Genomic DNA, 14,459 nt, shown 5'->3' with positions numbered 1-14,459 from the left:
CTATGAAGTTGCCAGACGGTGTTGACAGCGCCCAATTTCTCCAAATCTTCTCATATATAATTGAATTTCTTCTTGTACCCTTCCTCTTCAGTTAGAGCATCATAAGATTTCGCGATTAAACCAAAGATAGAGCACGAAATATGAATCACGATGCCTGTGGATATCCCAACACGGACCTTCGCCTTACATTATCGGATGCACTAACAATAACAATACAGGCCTGTTATCAGCCCCACTCATCGGCAAACTGGACCCTGAGCCATCGGCCAACTTTACCTCCCCCGGAGTTCCATTCGGCAAACAACCACACAAACCCCACGATCTCGGAAGCTTGCCCCTTGAATAAGTCATGCCTCCAGATGGGACCCCGCGTGACACGCGACGACGCAAATTCCAGGTCCAGAGCGATTTCGGTAGCGCCAGGCAGTGGAGAAGTCGAAAGAATAGGCCTTGCGATACTTGCCGAAAAAGGAAGACGGTCTGCGTCATCACGTCTGTCCCTCCATGTGGGTATCACAATCACCTTTGTAATCATTTCTCGAGACTATAGGAACACAAGTAACAGAAACTAGGTCTTTTCTGCAAGGGCCGAGGCCTTGAATGCAAATCATCAGCGCCTGGTGCAGCCCCTTCATCCTCGGCATCATCCGGTCCCGAGAGGACTTCACAACCCGAGAACGAAGTTGCCCGAGAGTCATCTGTACCAGGGTCTAGACAACTTGAGAGCCCCTCGACACCTGCCTTGGTCATTTCCTACGATGGCAATGCTTCAGAGGAGGGAAACTCCAGCTTCACACCCCATGATCCACCCTCACATCACCCCAACCAGAACGCCGGAGCACATCATCTCCCCGTCTCGTCTCCATCCGTAAGCACCCCTCGCCCCGGGCCCAACGGACTATGGACACTAGACGACAACGTGAACCGAACGGCGCACAGCATGGGCCCGGCAGCGGAGCAGGATACCCACCTCCTGGACTCCATCCGGTCCGGCATCCTCAGCAGTCCGGACGACGTCGACGCAGACATGATTCAAGTCTACGCAGGCAGCAAGTACCCCTGGGACCCTCCGGTCCACTTCTGCCTTCTCCAGGACGAATTCGCGAAACACGACGACGCCGCAAAGAAGGCCGCTTCGCGCGCCGTGGAGGACCTGGTCGGACCATACGGCCCCATCCTCGTCCGGCTGTACTTCAAGCACGTCCACCCCGTCCTCCCGATCCTTTCCAAAGTGAGGTTCCTAAGACAGTACGCCGCCGACAAGACAAAACTCCCAGCGTCACTACGGGGGGCAGTCTACGCCCTGGCTTCCGTCTCTGGGAAAAGGGAACCGTCATTGAAGGGTCCCTTTCCGTTCCAGCAGCACCAGCTCGCGGACTACGCAACGGACTCTCTGCAGCGAGAACTCGACGCTCCTAACCTGGCCAAACTACAAGCCGGCCTGCTTCTACTGCACGTCAAGCCCAACGACGTCGACAGCATCGAGCATCCTCGTACGTGGACCTCGACAGCCCAAGCAGTCGCCACGGCGCAGATGATTGGCCTCCACCAAGACGCAGAACGGTGGCGCATCGCGCCCTGGGAGAAGAGGTTGCGGAGAAAGCTTTGGTGGGCCACGTATGTCGCCGACGTCTGGTCTGCCGTGTGCCACGGTAACCCCCCTCACATTTACGCCGCCTCGTTCAACACCTCGGACATCACCATGGACGATTTGCGGAGTGACGAAGACGTACCTGAGGAGCTCCAGATGATGGTCGACCCCGCTAGCGCAAGTTTTCAGCATGTCACAGGTGCTCGATTTCTGAAATTGGTAGAGGTCTCTCGGACACTACGAGATCTGATCGATTGCAGCTTGTAAGCCCCCCTTGTCACTTTAGACGTGCTTCCTTACGGTAGTGATCCTGACCATCCATGTCCAGCCAAGTCCCTCGCCTGAGACCCCCAGAGGGCGAAGAATCGACAAAAAGTAGCCGCTTGCTTGGACTGAAGAACCGACTTAGTGGCTGGGATGCGTTGCTGCCCCAGTGTCTCGCGATGCCTCCTCCAGAAAGGGCAGTTGGCGCATCGAATAATGGTGAGTGGGGGGGGGGGGGGGGGGGGGGGGGGATATGTGCTTCCAACGACGACTACAACTGACCGACGCGACCAGCACCCCTCCATCTGGCATACTACGCCTACTTGGCCCTCTTATTCCGGGCACTCATGAGTCCGGCGACGACGGAGGCCAAAAAAGACACCTCATCGAGTCTGCGACGCTGGTTCAGAACAGCAGTCACGGAGTACCAAGGATTCACCACTTTCATAGACGCAGTGACGGCCGAAGACCTACAGGGCTTCTGGGGCCGCCGTACGTTCACTCGACCCCCCCATCTTCTAATTGCAGCTAGGAACATGAAGCTGACCAGGAAATGCAGATGCCCGGTCCCAGCTCATCCTCTGCGGGAATTTCCTCATCTATCTCTTCCTCCTAGCAAGAGAGGATTCCGACGGGGAATCAGCATGGGTTCCCTGGCGCTTGATCGAACGTTTCCATACGTCGTTACAAAGGCTGGAGGCGCTAGCAGATGACACCTCGAAACTCCTGATTCGGCCTGTGATGCTGCGGCTGGACTCGTTTTTTATTCAAGGGCCGGAGCTTTTGCGACAACTGCCTTTGGCAGATGCGTCATCTTCGTTTACCAATGCGACACCGAGCCACTAGCAGGTCCACCTGCGTTCTAATATCAGGCTGCCGATTGAAGAATCTTGATTACGCCTTATGACTGAATTCTGTCTGGACTCCTGAGAATGCTCACGTATGCTAACAAAACGTACACCACGACCCACCATCTATTCCTTCTCCTCCATGCCCTCGCGAAGAATCTCAACCTGCCTCTTAATCTCCACCCACAGAATCAGCTTCTCCAGGTCCTCATCTTCGGCCGAGGCGTCAACAACTCCAAGCCAGTCATCCTCCATCTGCTCGGTCAAAGCCTCAATCTCATCACGCTTGACACCGTTGTCTTGCCTCTGCGCGATGGCGAGTAGAGCAGCGACAAATGCTTCCTGGATGTAGGCGAAACTGAACTTGTCGGTGATCTTGGCAATGGCGCGGCATAGCTTGTCAGGGAACTCAACCTCCTTGTTCCCCTTGAGCTTATTTTGCCAGAACTTACAGTAGGCGACACGCTGCTCCAGATTAGGCTCGGGGAAGTAGTACTTCCGGTCAAAACGAGAGGGGCGTTTCTGGGCTGCAGTTAGCGGGTGACCTTGCTACTGTAGCACAAAGAGGGCGGACTTACAGAGATACCAGGGTCGAGGCGGTCCAGATGGTTGGTGCTACCGATGATGAAGATGCCGTCGTTGGCCTTGAGACCGTCTATCTCGTTGAGGAAGTAACTCCTCACGTTGTCGGACACAATAGTGTCGAGGTCCTCGAAAACGAGGTAGCAGGGCGCGAATTGACGCGCCTTACCAAAGATTTGACCGAGCGAATACTCGGGACCGGCGTATGAGGTCAATGTTCGGACGTAGAGGGTGGGAATATTCTTCTCGTACAGCATGCGCATCGTCGCCTTGATGGAGATGGTCTTGCCGTTGCCCGGGGGCCCGTAGTAAATGAGCCCGCGCTTCCAGGGAACCTTGAGCTTCTGGTACGTCTCGCGCGAATTGTAGAATGACCAATGGTCGTCGATGAGGGCCTTCTTCATGTCCTCGTCCAAAATAACGTTGTCCCACGTGGCATTTCGCGTGCTCTCAAACAAGTCGCGGCTCTTTTGCCACATTCCCTGGTCGTACACCCATACCTCGTCGTGCAGGTCGGCGCTCCAAGAACCGGCGGCGAGGACCAGCTGGTCAACGTAGTGCGTCTCGGGAGTCAATACATAATAGTTCTTGGTTTGGATGTATCCTGAAGTGCTGTCGCGACCATCGATAAGGTATACAATAAACTCGTAGCCTTTCCACTTGTAAAGGTACTTGCCGTAGATGACGGCGTTGGCAAGACCGCCCAGGTTGCCGTCCATGCGACGTGCGGGCGGGAGGTAGACAAGCCACTCCAACGAAGAGGGGAGGGCGTCGCCGTCATCTTCGATAGGCTCGTAGGTGGCAAAGCCGGCATGGGCGTAGGCCAGGAGATTGCATTGGGTATCGTAGGAGACGGACTCTGGGATCACAACGAGCTCAAGATGCGGGTATTGCTCCTTCAGGGCCTTGGTGATTACCAAGTCAGTGTTGACACGTTTAGCGCTAGAGTGAGTGTAGTACTCGTTTGTCGTACTATCACCACTACGCTCGGAAGATTTGGTGGCATCGGATGAGGCTGAAGTGTTAGGTGTGTTGTTCTTGGTTGTCGACGACGTCGTCGCCGTCAACGACGGTATGCTACGGGGAGGAAGTCGGGGAGCTTCTCGGGGGACTATCGGCATCGGGTAGTCATTTTGGGTTGTGTTCCAACGGGGAAAGGCCGGCATATTGAGTGATTTAGGTTCGGAGTCTCTCGAAATAGCGTCTTGTGTTATATTTGCTCCGAAGAAGCTCAAATGGAGTTGTTTGTCGAAGCTCCAGAGGATTTGGTTGATTGGAGATTTGAGGATGGAGAAGCAAAAGTCGGGGGGAGCAGCATATGGCTGCGGGGGAGGAGCAGCTCTCTACTAACAAGCCAGGGCATGGATTGTTGCCTAGTGATCGTCGTAAGGTGCCACGCCAGGAGGTTGGAGAAAGCTCGTATGGGCCAAGCTACCCACGTAGTAAGCTGTGCCGCTTCCCCCTGTGGTGTGATGACGTTTTGTCATTCGCCAATTACTCACCCAACCATACAGCTACTACAGGCGCCGGGCGAATGGGGTAGGTAGGGGGTGAGAGCTGCTGCGCCACTAGCGATGACTTCGGCGGGGGCTATCCCGGGCGCCCGCAGAGCCATTAGCGACTTGGCGTCTGGGGTCTTGTGCGAATTTGGTTGGTTTAAGGCTTGCTGACGGAGGTTTTCTTACTTGCAGCAAACATAGTCTCGCTCTTTCACTAGAGCAAATTTGCAATTGAAATGGGTTAATGGCTGGAATTATTTATTTTGTTGTGCTAATCATAGGCGTGAGGGAAACAATTCAATAAATAGTTGACGGGTTAATTGACCCCGATGTTCTGCTTTAACCAAGACATCCAGGGAATTTGCCTTGGAAATAAATGGAGCTTTTTATATAGGCCAAACTGAACTGCTCAAAACCGATGACTTGGTCACCACACTATTTGCTCAGGACAACCGAGATAGTTACATCGTGTTTGTTTGTTTATTTTAAGCAGCAATTTTGCAAACTTCAGGTTTTCCTTATAGGGGATCGGTCTATATCATAGCAACGTTGCACTCGACTAGGTAAGGAATTGACGTTGGCCCTTGGGTAATCTGTCTGCCTTTCTACCTGCAGTGTCAATCAATTTAAGGCCCCCGCCGCTTCTGTGCATATCTGCAATTCAGCCTACCACCGCACCTCATCTTGTGTCGCAGGCTTCGTCATCAGCTTCGTCACCTCGCTCCGGCCTCTAGTCGAGGGACAATACAAGTATTGGCCTGAAATGGGTTATATCCTGGCGAGAGTGCCAATTGGCGTGAGTAATTGAGAAAGACCATGACATCTCAGCCTGGACTTGGTGTCCAGTTGCGACATCTGAGAGAGACTGTACTAGGCAACATGCTAAACGAGTGCAATGAGCATCCTGGAGGGAACTAAACTGTAGCTATCTACTCGCCATTGTATGACTAAAGTTCTACGATACTTATCACAGAAATAGACTGTAGAGATCTTGGAGGCTAGAGACGCGAAAAAAAATAGCGAATGAGTGATACCAATCTGTCTCCCAATGGTAAAAGACAAAGGAAATGGTTTCTCGTAAACTTGGGAGACTATTGAGCTTCTGAGACTGTGATATAGACGGGACTCCTACAAGTCGATGGTCTGGGTCTCAAAGGAATAGATACATGCCATTAGTCCCGAAAAAAGCCCAAAGGTGGCCAAAGCAGTCGCTTAGCATGTACACCTTTGGAGACATCGCCGCTGACAGTACGTCTGAATCAAACTTTTGAATAGTTGGTAGAATATTCTGGTATTCTCACGAAAATCGGTGTCTTCCAATCGCTTCAAAGCCATTATTCTCCTCATTAATAAAAATACTCCATTGTACCTTTGAAGAAGACCCGGGGACAGTTACCAGCCATACCCTGCATCCTGTCCGTCTCCACGGCGTCGACTGCGAACATCCAAGAAGCCGCCGTCTCTGCCAGTGGAGGTTACTATCAACCCTACTGATCAGGTTTTCGGTCCGGTAGTAGTGGATCTTCGGCAACGGCTACCCCCGGCCAACCCGGCGGAATGGTAAGCACAATCCCGCAGACCGAATCCATCGGTAAATGAGACCCGTTTCGGCACTGTTTGGACGATGGGTCCGTATTTCGATGGAGCCTGTTAATATACTCTTGGCCTTGGCTGCAAAGGTTACGGTAGATGCGACAAGCCACAGACACTTGGGGCTGGAGATAACAAGGCCTCAAGCTCTTTCAACCGTGATGTGGGAGCATGGTGATGAAGTCTACTGGAAGCTTGCCGAGCCTACGTGACTGAACGTCATGAGGTAAGCGGCGTTAGGAACTCGCATCCTTAGGACACCGGCCTCGGCGACCGCGGGCATCTCCGTGAAAATGCCAGACGGCGAGTAATTGAGCCTTGGCAATGACAAGCGAACAAGAACTCAAAACGACTGCCACGGATAGCGACCGGATGACCCATCTGCCATAGTTGTACCTAGAGTCAGAAGATAATTTTGACTACATCTAATAACAATCTCCACGTCGAGGAAACAACAAAATAGGCGGTTCTTTCCATAAATCCCAGCCATGCCATTACTCCGTCTCGTTTAGTCTATATCGAAAGAAACTAGTGAGGGTCAGCGTTCGGTCTCGGAGCATACGAATGAGAGCTTTGTCTGAAGTTACGACGTATTAAGCCAGAGAGCGGTCCGCGCGTACAGGTCTCTGCCACCATATTCCATGGCACGTCTCAGAGAATTTTCTCTCTGATGGATACACCTTGTCCGTTCAGGGCTGACTGCACGGTTAGTCGGATTAGTCCTGTCTCAGGCTACCCCCCAACGCACCACTTTGTCCTCCCGATCAAGCAAGGATTTCGCGGCGAAAAAGTGGCACGCCACCACAATTCTCGAACCTTTCGAGTCTCAAGACTTCGATTTCTGGGCTGAGCTATGGCTTGACACGTCCAGTGCCCAAACTGGGGTTTGTGCTTCAAATAGATTAAGTGGGAACGGACGAAGGTTGAGAGTACTTGTAAGCCGACCGGTAACTTTCACTTTTCAGAGTAATCATAAATACTAGACGTTACCCTGGGTAGTCACTCATCTTTTCGTCCCATCCATTGACAATACAAACCTGTCGCATAATACATCCCATCATGCAGATCAACAAATTCTTCGTTCTTACAGTACTTGGTCTTGCGACCTCCGTCTTGGTAAGCGCAGCTTCGATTCTGAACGTAACCACTTTGACCGTAGATCACTGACTGAAGCAACGCAGGCTCAAGACGGAAAATGCACAGCCAAAGGCGAATGCCAGGAGACCAAGAGTGGCGACAAGCTATTCTGCACTTCCGGCAGCTGCGCCCAAAAGCAAGGACAGACGTGTCGGAGAAGCGGAAACTCTGCCAACTGCCCCAAATGATCAAAAAAAAAAAAAAAAAAAAGGGACCTTTTTGGAGTAGTCACTGCATACAAAGATTTTCATCTTATTTTTTGAAGTTAGACGGAATGAGAGGATACGAGTTTACGGGCCTAGAACGAAAGCGGATACCATGGAATTATGCATAAACAGCCATCTAACAAAAAGAATAAATCGATTTGCTTTGGTTACCTGGGACCACTAGGCGAAGACAGCTCATGTTACGTGATCTGAAGTCCATAGGGAGGACGAACCTCATTCTCAAGCTGTCCTCACCCTAACACATAACGAGGCTCTTTGATGGTCGCATATCTCGTGATGTCTTACAGGTACGTTTCCTATCAATATGAAACGAACACTGAGGCATAATATCGCTTCTCTGTTGGCCTTATACTGATGTTCTAGAGAAACTTAATCGAAACAGCAGTGACAGAGGTAAGTAAGGCAGGTCAACTTCCACATCGACGAAATGGGAAAAAGCCTTCCCTCTGTGAATGTCAATGTTGTCCAAGGCTTCATTAATTTATTTGCGACTTTATGATTCACACTTACAGCAATTCTGGAAACACTGTATTGTAATAGGTTGACGATTTGACTTAAATTTAACGTTAACTGGTCCCGAAGTAGAGCTCCACACATTGAGGCGCAAGGCTGTTCTAAGTACCAACAATCTTATTATCGCGTACCGATATCGTCAGCATCGGCTACCGATATACCAAGAGTCGTATTATTATAGCCTTACATTATCTCTACATAACTTATTCTTCAGTCAATAGTTCTTCCCTTGGGAGGTGACCTACTATTCTTCCGTATTTCCTACAAATATCATGCGGCAGCCTTCGTCCAAGTTAGGCCCGACGTTGCCTGTTAGGCATTCTTAACCGGTCTTAACAACTAGATCGTTCAAGTAAAACAAGTGAGGCTTGGAAGTTGGAGGTTTTCTCTCTGCTATGTTGATTTCGGTTGAAACAATGCCGATAATCCAGAAGGGTCTATCGACCTAATACATTTTGTATTGTGCAAGTCATTCACAGCTCATCTAAGGACCTAAAAAGTTTTGTCCTGTATGTCTGTGACGTAGTGGCGAATGATTGTGATTGCGAGGCTTGTATTGGACTGCCGTATAGTCCAAAATAGTCTCCAACGTCTTGCCAGTTGTGTTTAAGTGCTGGCCCCCTAAATGCATGCATCGCCCAATTCGGCTTTCACCCTAAGTTTATATTTTATTCGTAAACTATTCACCATCGCGAAATGCGTCTTTCGCCACGTAATATTCCACACAGACTATGAAACTGTCAAAGATGCATACTTCCTCGATGGAGACTTTCCAGATACCCGGCTCTGCGAAGCAATCCAACCTTTTCTAACTTCTTTCAGTCTACGCTAACGAGCCCTGCAAGTCATCCACAATCGATGAATTAGGCCATTGCACTACAGTAGATGTCTGACTTACTTTTAATAAGTTATCATCCCTAGCGAGAAGGTTTCTTCACAAGCCCGACGCAAGCATAGGTGTTGGCCCACAAGCCTGTGCAGGTAGAGCCGGCGGCTGGGTTCCAACGTATGAAGTTGAATCGTCCCCGCTTGTTCCAGGCACACTTAATATTTGAACCAGAAGCGGCTCTGTGGCCCGTTTTGAAAACGACTTGGGTATCCGTGTATCCTGTGCCAAGTGGGAAGTCGAATTCACATCCTCGATCCCGACATCGGACATGAAACTGGGACGATGTAAGCTGTGTGCGAAATGCGTCTTGCTTTGCAGGCTCCTGGCAGTTCTGCTGGAGGCCCGAGTGGACGTCTCTACGCCACGGTGTTACATTCGGCCAAAACAAGGACCAGCAGAGCCCAGATCATAGTAGAACCCAGCCTCAGAGACGAGGCTTTGCTTTCCTTCTTCTGACAGGGCGCCGTGATGGTCTGCCACGTTCCCTCTTGACATCCCATTTGATCAAGAATCTTGGCCGACACGTTCGCGGCCAGCTCGCTGGCGAGGGGCTTGTAGATGCAGGTCTCTGGTTGGATCCCCGTGGTAAACACCGGGCACATCTCCTGACGCCCGTCCTCATCTAGCAGCTCGCTGGGATACTTGGCATCGGTGACCCGCACAGCGACCGAGTTCTCGTCGTTGGAGACTGGGCAGGCGTCCATAGTGGCCTCGATATCGGGTAGTTGGCCGTTAGGCGAAGTGTTAAACACGATGACGCGGTTACCGCCACTCTTAGGCCCACTGGACCAGCCCTTCTCGTCGATAGTGCCGTGGTCGAAGCAGCGGGGCCCGAGGTTAAGCGCCCAGCGGACCACATACTGGTCTGTGGTGGCGTTGGTCATATTCACGATGGAAGTGTGAAAGAAGTGCCGACCGGGCGCGGTAGAGTTGAAGGTTTCTTGCAGGAGGGCGCGGTCGATACGCGGGGCGACGTCCTGCCACGAGGAGGAGCCGGTGCCATTGATTCTCCAGGCCATGCTATAGATCTCAATGTCCACATACAGGTCCAGAGGCCAGACGGCATCGAGATTCGTCACATCGAAGACTATGGGAAACCATTGCGTCGGCGAGTACGTCTCGTTTGCGCGCGGGAAGACGAGGTCGACCTGGAGGTTAGCGGGCAGCTGCCGGGATTGACTCTGGTCCTGAGCTAGCGCAGCCGTGAGAAAAAGGCGTAAGAAGGCGAATAGAAGGAGAAATAGCCGCATGTTTGGCGGCACCGGCCGTTGTTGCGGTTGACGATGACTGCTGTGGATGATGGATGAGGATGATGGTTTCCAAGAGAGGACAAGAGATAGACACAGTGGGCGGATTGCAGCTTGTTGGGGGCACCGTGGAGTACATCATTCTGCGATACTCACAGCCGTGACGGTTGTACATCCGTGAAGCCGGCTTAGCCCTGCAGGGCTGCTCGACCGGGCTCAGCCGGTTTCGGCCGGGGAACAGGCGGCCCCACTTCTAGCCGGCCGATTCGCTCTTTTGTATGATTATCTCGGTCTATTTACCCCTTCCGGCGTTGGACGGGACCCTTATAAGGCTGCGAGTGCAACAGCGTCCGATCCCTGGGGTTTTTTGGACCCCAAACCCCAGCAATTTGCCCGTGAAATGAACCAGAACGCAGATTCTTCATATACCGCAGTACCTTGTCCCGCCTATCGCCTAACGCGCTTACAGTGTCCAAGCCATGCGCTCACATGCTACTTCCTGTTCACCTGTCCCGCACAGGGCCACACTGGTCAGGGTCTTGTCCGGATCTGAATCCTTTGCTCACGGCTGGAGTTGGCGGGGTCGATACATGCTCGATGCCATCGCAGACAGGAGAGTCCGGCCCCTGACATGGATGCAGCCAATCTTCTGTATTCTAAGACACAGACTTATTGCATTCATTACTGCGTCAACTTATTGAGTTTACACCTTACCAGCTTATTTGGTTCCTGGCATGGCTAGACGTACCTCAGTGAACACCATCTGAAGGCCTCGGCCAAGCTTGTCTGACTTACACATCGTGCCGATGCCTGGTAGATATGATCGCCAAGTCAGCCGGCTGGAGCATATGACAGAGTCCAGAATCTCTACTAGAATTTAGATATATAGACCACTTACACACGAGTGATTCTGCCATCAAGGTCTCTTTATTGCTCGAGACACGCGACTTCCGCCTGCTATTAGCTATGCCACTCTTTTGACCTTCTCTTTAACATCATCTTGTTCTCTTCAAATCTGTTTTCCTTTTGTCTCAAGACCAAGCCTCCCATCACATCGAACATGGGGACATCGCGCCGCCACCGAGTCCTTCTCTGGCTGGGCTTGACTAGCGCTCTTGTCGCTGGTGTCAGCGCCCTGACTCCTACCGGGGATTGATGCCCGGAGACCTGTTTCAACTCTGGTCTTGATCCCTCTAACAGGACTGTTGTCGGTGAGGTTGGTCAGCTTCCGGCCTGCAACCGGCCCTTGGTCTTCCAACTCTCGATCAGCACTCTCACCACGACTAGGCAGCGCATCAGTGCTTGCAACGTCTGGGCAAACAACTTCCGTAGAATTGCTGCTCCGTACTACGTCGCCTCCGTTGCCGAGACGGAGGAGGTCGTTCCCCATATTGGCTGGACTCCTGCCAAATCCGCCAGTGACACCGGAGGCAGGGTTGCCGCCCAGAGCTTCCGGCACCTCAGGACCTATCTGGAGTTCGGCTACCGAGCCGAGGAGCGCTCCATTCTTTTCGCTACCATGGGCGATACGACAGTTGGTGTATACGTCGGCGCTCGCTCGGTGAGTGCTGTTCGACACCTTCGTAGCCCTGCTCAACGGACCCGGCGTCGCCGAGTCCCGATATGTCCTCGTCCAGGTCTGCGAGGACCGCACCGGCGATCAGATCTTTGGTCTCATTGCCGCCACCAGCTCCGACTTCACACTTTCCACCATGCTGCGAGCCGGTGGTCCAATGGCTCCTGTGTCGACACGACACCGTACGCCGAAGACTACCTATTCAATAGCACCATCATCGACATCGTCAAGCCCGCCATACCACCCACTCGCCTTCCCAATAACAACTCGACGGGTGACTCGACCATCGCGGCACGGTCTTCCCGCTTCTTGCACGCCCGTGCCGACTGCCGAGCCATCCAGGTCGATAGCGGTAACACTTGCGCGACTCTGCTCACCCGATGCGGCAACGGCCTAACGGCTGCCGACTCGCACAAGTACAACCCGTCATCCAGCCTGTGCTCCACTCTGACCGTCGGTCAGATGATCTGCTGTACCTCCGGTGACCTACCTTCAGCCCCGGAGCCTGAGGGCAACGCTGATGGGACGTGCCGCATGGAAACGGTCGATGATGGCGACGACTGCGGCAAGCTAGTCACACGAATCGGCAATGGCCTCACCGCGGCGCAGCTCTACAAGTACAACGACGACACTAAACTATGCTCTACTCTGGTGCCTGGCCAGCGTGTCTGCTGCACAACAGGCAAACTGCCAGACATCCGTCCAAAGCAAAAAAGGGACGGCTCGTGTGCTGCATATCAGATCAAGTATGGCGATTCCTGTTCCAAGATAGCTTTCTTCAACGGCGTGACCATCGACGAGCTCAAGAGTTTCAACAAGGATACTTGGGGTATGTAAAATCCCCTATCCCTTCTAACCCGCTTTCCTACCCCGTTGCAGCATATATAAGCTCTGCTGCAGAATGGCGGTCTTGAGTAACGTAACTAACTACTCTATGTATGTTTGTTCCAGTCCTTTTAATAGACTGAATAGCTCGATTTGGAACAAGAAAAGACTTGTTACGTAGAACCTAACCAATTATGAAAACTAATTTTGCCTTTCTAATAAGAATAATTACTTCTTTTAACATCTGTCACATGGCCCCAATTATATGATAGCTAACCTGAACATTCGGCTTAGGGTACGGCAATATGAGCCCTCCTAAGAGGCCTCATTTCAGCTGAGGCAACATCACCGCCGCTGCCGATACCAGAACGCTTGTTCCAAACTACCTAAAAGGTGTAAAACCAGAATTTGAACCAGGAACGAGTCATAAGAGCAATATGGGTAGTTGCAAGCGCAATAAAGTTCCGCTTCTAGTATTACGGCTTGTGGGTCACTTTCTCTGGCTAGTAGTAGCTTATGTTTACTAAAGTTCCCTAGACTAAGAACGCGGACTCCAGGCTCATGACATTGGAGTGTGCGATGCACTAAGCCGCAGCCCGGGTAGAACATCCCACTAAAGCTTTAGCACGCCGTGTGCCAGCGGAAGGCGCGGTACTGCTCACTGGAGAGAACATGGATAGGCCATCTAGACGCTATGTGCGAAGCATATCGCCCCAGGAATGACCGTCGTACTTTTCATCAGTGTTAGCCAAGGCTCAACCAACTACAGGGTTACTGTTGTTGCAGAGTTATGGGCCTCGACACCCCCTTCCCCGTTTTCAAGCTCGAGGGTCCAGCTAAGGCGCGAGGCCGAACAGTGGACGTCATTAACCCCGACTTATTCGGGTCCCCGCACCCCCCGGAGGGCCGAGTGGCGTTGTGGACCCAAAGATCAGGTGGAATTTTGCTTGTGGTGTCGACCAGTTCTTTGCAAGGTTTGTGCACCAGATTTTGGCAGCTCATTTGACTTTTACCCCGGACTTCTGTGAAATCAGAAGACACTGGACTTAAACAAGTGTCCTTTCATGCTCTCCTTTTTCCCCCTTGAGCGTGTTGAAACAGGTCGGACATTTTGGAGTCGTATCACCCCAGAATCATTGCATCTTATCTACACAATTATACGGAAAGGATTGAGCCGTACAAAAGGTGTGGTTCGGAAAGGACTCGCCAACAGAGGTTTCATGATTTACTTAGGGCAGAATCTCATGCCTCGTAATCAAAATTGACAGATCCTTGGAGTTTGTTTCTGCCATATTTGGAACGGCTGAAATCTCCTCCAACCGCCACCAGTTTACATGTGATGTCAGCACTGGAGCATTAGTCCCATGTCCCATTCCTTGGGGTAAACTTAAGCTATGGGTACTTCCGAAAGGTTGCATTTTACGATAATCACCTGGGCGCTAGCGGCAGAGGGTACGAAAGACAAAAATGCACTGAGGCATGAACACGAGGCGTGCACCACGTCAACATCAGATATAGTAGCCACTCCATGCCTATGAATGTCTGCAAACTACAATTAGAATGCACGCAAATGGGAAAACGCACATGGCGCTACTGCGGGTGGGAGGCATGTGCATTGCTACTTCATGTGACCGGTTCCAATCAGGCGTCATCGCTTCAACGAGCGGCAAG

At 51.8% G+C, this 14,459-nt stretch overlaps 5 protein-coding genes across 5 annotated transcripts; 3 read left to right on the top strand and 2 right to left on the bottom strand.

Moving 5' to 3' along the window:
* Positions 1 to 349: 349 nt before the first annotated feature.
* On the top strand, positions 350 to 2,701 carry CTRU02_204106 (uncharacterized protein; the record flags this gene model as incomplete). Its single annotated transcript, XM_070204330.1, has 5 exons — positions 350 to 506; positions 573 to 1,854; positions 1,920 to 2,074; positions 2,150 to 2,347; positions 2,415 to 2,701. 5 exons carry the CDS (start codon positions 350 to 352, stop codon positions 2,699 to 2,701), a joined length of 2,079 nt encoding a protein of 692 aa, XP_070062093.1.
* A 128-nt stretch (positions 2,702 to 2,829) lies between these two features.
* Positions 2,830 to 4,451, bottom strand: CTRU02_204105 (ATP-dependent zn protease; the record flags this gene model as incomplete). The annotated part of the gene is made up of 2 exons (XM_036728199.1): positions 2,830 to 3,225; positions 3,282 to 4,451. 2 exons carry the CDS (start codon positions 4,449 to 4,451, stop codon positions 2,830 to 2,832), a joined length of 1,566 nt encoding a protein of 521 aa, XP_036579907.1.
* Positions 4,452 to 7,433: 2,982 nt separating this feature from the next.
* CTRU02_204104 (uncharacterized protein) lies at positions 7,434 to 7,699 on the top strand (the record flags this gene model as incomplete). The annotated part of the gene is made up of 2 exons (XM_036728197.1): positions 7,434 to 7,490; positions 7,556 to 7,699. 2 exons carry the CDS (start codon positions 7,434 to 7,436, stop codon positions 7,697 to 7,699), a joined length of 201 nt encoding a protein of 66 aa, XP_036579906.1.
* A 1,797-nt stretch (positions 7,700 to 9,496) lies between these two features.
* CTRU02_204103 (uncharacterized protein) lies at positions 9,497 to 10,390 on the bottom strand (the record flags this gene model as incomplete). The annotated part of the gene is made up of 1 exon (XM_036728196.1): positions 9,497 to 10,390. The coding sequence occupies one exon, from the start codon at positions 10,388 to 10,390 to the stop codon at positions 9,497 to 9,499; it is 894 nt and encodes a 297-aa protein (XP_036579905.1).
* Positions 10,391 to 11,206: 816 nt separating this feature from the next.
* On the top strand, positions 11,207 to 13,126 carry CTRU02_204102 (Killer toxin subunits alpha/beta 5; the record flags this gene model as incomplete). The annotated part of the gene is made up of 4 exons (XM_070204329.1): positions 11,207 to 11,217; positions 11,588 to 11,948; positions 12,078 to 12,792; positions 13,083 to 13,126. The coding sequence occupies 4 exons, from the start codon at positions 11,207 to 11,209 to the stop codon at positions 13,124 to 13,126; spliced, it is 1,131 nt and encodes a 376-aa protein (XP_070062092.1).
* Positions 13,127 to 14,459: the final 1,333 nt, after the last annotated feature.

Source organism: Colletotrichum truncatum (assembly GCF_014235925.2).
Source record: "Colletotrichum truncatum strain CMES1059 chromosome Unknown Contig_0002, whole genome shotgun sequence".
Classification (NCBI taxonomy): Eukaryota; Fungi; Ascomycota; class Sordariomycetes; order Glomerellales; family Glomerellaceae; genus Colletotrichum; species Colletotrichum truncatum.
This window is presented reverse-complemented; position numbering and strand designations above follow the sequence as displayed.